The sequence below is a fragment of the Triticum dicoccoides genome, chromosome 2B (assembly GCF_002162155.2).
Source record: "Triticum dicoccoides isolate Atlit2015 ecotype Zavitan chromosome 2B, WEW_v2.0, whole genome shotgun sequence".
Taxonomy (NCBI): domain Eukaryota; kingdom Viridiplantae; phylum Streptophyta; class Magnoliopsida; order Poales; family Poaceae; genus Triticum; species Triticum dicoccoides.
In genome coordinates, this window is record NC_041383.1 from 821,929,806 (window position 1) to 821,936,379 (window position 6,574).

At 42.0% G+C, this 6,574-nt stretch overlaps 1 protein-coding gene across 1 annotated transcript in view; it reads right to left on the bottom strand.

Annotated features, from left to right (window-relative positions):
- Nucleotides 1-1,702: 1,702 nt before the first annotated feature.
- LOC119366622 overlaps nt 1,703-6,574 on the bottom strand; it is a 7,185-nt gene continuing 2,313 nt past the window's right edge. Inside the window, exons 6-13 of the mRNA XM_037632386.1 lie at nt 4,448-4,968; nt 3,821-3,981; nt 3,352-3,561; nt 3,114-3,282; nt 2,898-2,969; nt 2,743-2,831; nt 2,384-2,501; nt 1,703-2,139 (exon numbers count right to left, since the gene is read on the bottom strand). Of these exons, the coding sequence (XP_037488283.1) occupies nt 2,018-2,139; nt 2,384-2,501; nt 2,743-2,831; nt 2,898-2,969; nt 3,114-3,282; nt 3,352-3,561; nt 3,821-3,981; nt 4,448-4,484 (978 nt within the window). The 5' untranslated portion in view covers nt 4,485-4,968 and the 3' untranslated portion in view covers nt 1,703-2,017. The remainder of the gene's footprint in view (nt 2,140-2,383; nt 2,502-2,742; nt 2,832-2,897; nt 2,970-3,113; nt 3,283-3,351; nt 3,562-3,820; nt 3,982-4,447; nt 4,969-6,574) is intronic.

Below are 6,574 nucleotides of genomic sequence, written 5' to 3' on the forward strand. Positions count from 1 at the left end.
GAACGGGGTTTGACTGAAGGACCTTTTCAGCTGGTTGTGATAGCCCAGCCCATAGCTACACCCCCGAACACCGTCCCGGCCCAACCCACCCCAAGATTCCCTCCGTCTCATGCTGATGTGGCTGTTTCCCCCCTCCGGGACACGGCAGCATCGACACCCGTGAGGGGGGGCACACCCCAGAGCCGCGTGCCGGGTGCCCGCGTCTGCCACCACGCTTACACAAGCATACGAGGGGCCACCGCAACACCTGACGGCATTGCTACCCCCAGGTACCCCGTCCCGTCTAACCCTGACATAGACGACCGCCGGATCTAGCCTTTGACTTTCGCCGGATGGGGTTTGGCCGGTGGACCTTTTTAGTCCATCGCAAGTACATCGCGTGCCCACAAACACATGGAGATTGGCTTGGCATAAAAATATCATGTCCGACTAGCCTACCTAGCTAGGGGTGGCATCTGTTTTCATATATACTGGAGAGAGATGGAAGGGTGAAAAGGCGACATCACACGTGGGGTGCCATGTGAAATTGAGGACGTGAAGTCATTTGAGTTTATTTGGTTACCGTCATGTGCTGTTTTTTTTCTTCTCCAGTTGCAGTGCATGGGTATGTTTCCTACGTAAAAGTTTGTAATTAGAAAACAGTACATCATGATGTTCCCTCTTAGTTCATTAAAAAAATACCTCACATTTTATAGTTTTTATGGGAGATTTTCATGAGTTCTGTGCAATGTTTGGTTTTTGGCTAGACAATTAGCTGCATAGGATCATCTTATGTCCACACATCGGCTCTGCCATAATAAGCATTTGTTTGTTGAAGAATCAAAAGTACCGATGTGCATTCTCTATTTTCTATATGTGTATATAAAAGAAGCAGCTATTTATTTTTTTGGAGATTGTGTTATTGGCAGAAAGTTTGTGCTATTATGCATAATTAGTTTTTCTTGAAAATGTGCTATGTGCTACTTTTACTTCAATGTTGTAGTTAAAATAATTATATATCTAACCATTTGCCCTTAACAAAGCAGCCCTAGCTAGTGATGGAGTTGGACGCGTGTGGTTGTGTGAGCATCAACATTGGTGGACATGGAAGCTTCCAGTAGAAGATTTGGAGCACTCGCACGCGGCTAGCCCTTGAGTGTGTTGTCAATGGTGTAATGACAAGGGTGGTGTCTTCATGTCATCCTTACGTGGTTTGGAAGTCGGTGGTATTCACAACTTTGCATTGAAGTCATCGGGTGGGAGGACGGAGGGGAGGTGATACGACGAACTCAGCTACATTCGGTTGGATCGATTGTGTAGTACATTTGCCCCGATCTCATGTCATCTCAATGTTTTTTTTCCTTTAGAAATCAATTTGCGAGCTCGTTGGCCATAATAATTAATAATCTAAAGTTAATGTTGTCCAGTCAAGTTAATTTACTTGATACAGTACCACCATGTCCAGAGCCCACACTACAATCCTCGAATAATTCATCTTTTTTTGTCATAGGTGACCGTTCTTTGATTAATAGGAACTGGTGTTTTCTTCCATTGCAACGCACGGGCATTTGTGCTAGTTATATATAATGCCCCATGACGAACTCTACTAATAATATATTTGATGTGGGAGTGGGAGAAGTGGAAGTGACTGGCAGTGGGTAGAAGGTGTTTGACAGTGGTGTGTCAACCTAATCATGCCAAGATTTTTTACCATGAAAGACCCAATCACACATCACAACAGTTAATGGTAATCTGCCTCATGTTCACATAGCAGAATAGCTCAAGTCTGTTGGCCAGATGTTTGCTCAAAAACAGAGGAACTTAAACTTAGTGCAACATTCTTAGAATCCACTGATCTCTGCGCATTTTACAAAGCAGGCAATCTTCATATAACCTGGCAACGAAATGAAAATCAAACAAATTGTTCTGATTTGTTGTTATTTGGAAAGAAACCCCCATATCCTGTCCAGTGAAAGGTGTGAACGTCGATGCTCCTTCTAGTTACTGTAAACTGGTTACAGTCACTCATGTGATGGTCCTAAAGAAATGGAACTCGTAGGAGGTTGATTTGAGTAGAAGAAGATGCTTCCATAGAGTTATCACCTAGAAAGCAGTTTGAATCCGGCCACTGCCAACTCATTCCCGGCAACCCTAGAGACCCTAGAAATCAAATAAAAACAAATGACATCCTGCTGCAAGAAAGATGATATGATGATTAACAAGAGATGCGTAATTACAGTGTTAAAGTGGAGCGCTTATGTTTGTTTCTTGCAAAAAATGAAATAAAAGTCGTGGTTAGTTGATGAAACAAGTTAGTTTTTTTTTTTTCTTGGTATCCCAATACGCAGGTTTGCTAGGAAAGGTAGCCTCTTGTGCTTCTATAATGTAGAGAAGGTCCACATACCATGATTTTCTAGTTCAGAAATGTCGAGATCAGGTAGTTCAGAAAAGCCGCCGTCAACATTGATAGTGTCCCATCTATTTTGAGTTGCTCCAAGGCAGTGACCACCTCCATAAACTTCCTGGAAAAAGAATATTAGGAGCTTGCACTACGAAAAGAGATGCTTCACTTATTTCAAAAAAAAATATAGATGCTTCACTTGTCTTTACAATAACAGACAATATGTTGGACATTACGGTTTCATGAGCACATCCAAATTTAACCCGTACATGGTTTGTTAGGGATTTTTATCGGCGTCTTGCAGATAGACTAAGTGTTGCGGCGGATTGAACCTATTTAATAGAAACTTCTACTTACTGTACCTCACGTGGGAGGATATCAGAAAATTGGGCCCCTACATCAGCAACAACTTGTAGGTAATCGTGAATAATCTGCCTACTTTCTGGATTACCTGTGAATTAAGAAGTTATCAATTGATGGAAACATTTGCAAAAGCAGGAACAGAAAGAAAACCGACCTTCATAGCCATTTGCGCTGTCTGGTTCAGGAAGATTTGGTTCTGATGTGCTTGGTCGAACAATCATTCCACCTGTATTATGATATGAATTAGGAAGGTCAGGGCCATGATTAATCCGGACAAATGCATGTATGAACTTTACAGTATCTTCACTGTCAAGTTCAAACATCAACCATGTATGTGAGGAAATACAAGAGTACACGGTCAATTTCTAACCTTGAGGATGTGGTCCTTTAGTGCCTGTCAAGGAAACAGATACCTCGCCAGCAATAACTCTGTTTGTAGTTGTAGACAAAGGCATGGGGCCACCTTCTTTCATTTCGTAGCTAAATTCAATACCAGCCAGTTCATCATATGCATTTTTTTTCAACAGATCCACTTGAACCTGAACAACAACAAATGTTCATCTCCCAATTATCAACAAAGTGTGCATCTATATAATTCAACTCCATACCTCCTGAGCCAAACTAAACTTGTCAGTTGGTACATAGTAACTATTAAACTTTGCTCCAACAAGACTATGTATGCAATTAAAGAACAGCTCAACATTTTCGCCATCAACCCTATATAATTTCAGCATGCAATTGCCTTCCAGGTGACACTCCTTGGCATGTTTAACTGTGGCTTCCCAACGCTTGTTGTCCTTCTTTATGTTGAAACAGTCCTGAAGTCCACAAAATTTAGATGTTAATTTAATTGCCAAAACAAAATTGTGTTGGATATAATGCATGAGTGTTGAGTTTCTGTTCTCAAAGAAAAAAGAATGTTGAGTTTCTGGTGCTGCATACATATTATGTTCAAGAATATTTCACATAGCCATTTAAAGCATATTTGGAAGCCCAATTAACTCATTGTCTTCAGATAAAAGATGATCAGCTTACAATAAAAATGACCAAGTGGTGAGAGAGAGAGAGAGTCTTTACATTGCGGATGTTTTCTTTATCCTTATTAATAGCCTTTAGGAAGTCTTCCACATAGTAGATGTCTCTCTCTTGAAGCTTCTTCAAGGGCTGCCCATTTCTTGAAATTCCGTTCAAACGGTGTACTTCATCTTTCAGCTTTGGACGGTTACTCTTTTCATTTACTGAAAAACAAAGGAAAGATAATCGGCAACACATCACAGTGCAGATTAAACCTAAGACTTATAATTTTACGGCTTTATTTTCCATATGATCCAGGAAAAGGGCCAGGATCCACTATCAGCCGATAATGGAACGAAAAAATAACAGGAAAATCATCCTAGTGCAACAAGTAAAAAACATTGGCTATGCTTCCACTGAAGGGCAACAGCAAAAACTAAAGGAAAGTTCAAAAGATTAACCTGCATAAACCAGCCTAAATAACCTTTACATGGGGGATCAAACCACACCCCAGCATAGCCCATATGCCATATGAAACCACACAGGGATAATTTTAAGGATTAATATGTGAAATATCCATATGAAAGAAACCACGTGAAAGAATATTACACATCATGCATGAAAACTGCAGATGAAAAATAACCAGCTTTGTAGGCAAAAAATAACCGGCTGTGACTCTGAAGGACTTGCCTTGGTTTCGCAGAACCTGCACCTCGACAGCATTCATCACAGCTTCCTTAACTCGAAGTCCACCTTTATCACTTCTATGAACTCTTGCTGCCAGAATGAGCTTTCCACTGTCAGTCTTTGAGGACACTTTCTTGAAAGAGATATCACTAAGAGTGGCCACCCCATTCTTCAGCTTCACTTGACAAACACCTCCAAGTGTAGGCCCTAGATGATTGCTTACTATGCTTCCAGTAAAATCACGTTCGGTCCAATTATATGGTACAACATAAAGAAAGTCACCATGAAGAGCCACAACTTCAATTCTTGCAGAAGAAAGTGGACCGGATGTAATTATCTGGTTATCTCTGAATATGGCAATCTCGATAGCCTTATCACCTTCTGCTGTTAATTTGCGCTCTGTGTAAACAGGGGTTTTTAGGAAATCATCAAGAAACCGCAAATGAACAGCTGCAGGTTCTCTCACAGTTCCATCACAAACAGCTGTTTGTTCCTGATTTTCTGCCTCGGGGTTTGCTTCTGATCTACAGTACAAATGCAACAGTATGAAACACCATAGTGTAATCTAAATTTCTAATGCCATTTGATTTCGGCATATCAACAGACTTCGTAGTGTCTTTATTCTACAACTTCTATGCATCAGTAGAACAAGAAATAATAAGTTGGGTGTGCCATGTGATTTATTGTACTAAAATGGATCGAAGTATACATGAAACATTTATGAGGTACTCTGAATTTTTAATGCCATAAAAAATCTCAGAGACTCACTGGACTCCATGTTGTTTGAACTTTATAACTTCTACACGTCATTAAAGTTTGAAATGGACTGCAGCAGGGGAGGGGAGGGGGGGGTGTCCATAATTTGAGAGTAATCAGCATATTTTCATGATATATCACTGATTTATTGTGATTCACTACTAACTTGTAGTGGTTGCCGAAAAGAAATACTCTTACGAACCATGGAACCTAGCTGACCAGTGATGCAAGTGAAAGCTCCATAGTACTCTTCTATGGACATGTCTTCTGCCTGCCGAGTGTTGTGCAAATTATGCAGCAAGGAGAAATGGAGTGCACTACTGAGCTGAAGGTAGCACTGCTCAAAGTACTTCCATATCTCTTTAGCTGAAGTGTGATGCTCAAGACTCATTCGGAGTAAGGGTTCAACACCCAGAATTAATACTCCCATCACACGATCATCGCTCTTTTGCCAAGACTTCCTAGCTGCATTATCATTTGGACTAGGTGGGTCATCTGTCAGATGAGAGACAAAACCAGCCGTCCTCAAGACAGTCCGTGAAGAAAATGCCCATTCCTTGTACTTTGAACCATGCATCAAGCTTGATGTATATGGTCACAGAACCAGCCACGGATCCAAACTCATTTCTTGCCATAGTGGTGAGTGGCCAGCAGCTGGGAACACCCAATTTAATAGCAGTTGCAGGCAGCAACATGACAAGAGCAGCATGCATCCACAAAAAGGAGCATCAATCCACTAGGCTGGCTGCTGGACTGCTTGCTGGAGAGCAGGGAGGTGCCTGGAGCTTGCTGGATAGCAGGGGAGACGAGCTTGCTGGAGAGCAGAGGATGCTGGAGATGGGTGCTGGAGAGCAGGGGAAGTCGCCTAGGAGGACGCACGCAGATGCTCCTCTCGATGATGAAAATGGGATGGGGTGGCGATGAGGATATCTCCGGACTAGACAGATTCGCCTGAATCACCTCACCAACAGCGATTTCATGGGTGGCGGTTGGAAGAGGAACTAGGGTTTGATCCTGCGACTGCTACCATGTGAAGACTTGTGAGGAAGAGAGAGACCGAATCGAACAACTGTTCCGTATTGAGGAGAAGAGAGATATACAAGGTTACTCTAGACTATGATTATGGGCATGTACAAGACTTTTTTTTAAGGAATGGGCATGTACAAAACTAACACATCATATATACTTAACAGACAACAGGAAGATGTAGGTGGGGTTGGCGGAGAAGACATCTTAGGGTGGAGAAGTTTGGTGGCTGCTGAAGCCCCTGGCAAGGAGAGGTCTAAGTGTTGGTTGTGGGGCTACTTAGGCTATGGGCTCAAGTGTGGGTCCTTGCCCCAAGAGCCCCATATGTGCTTATATATGCACATCAAA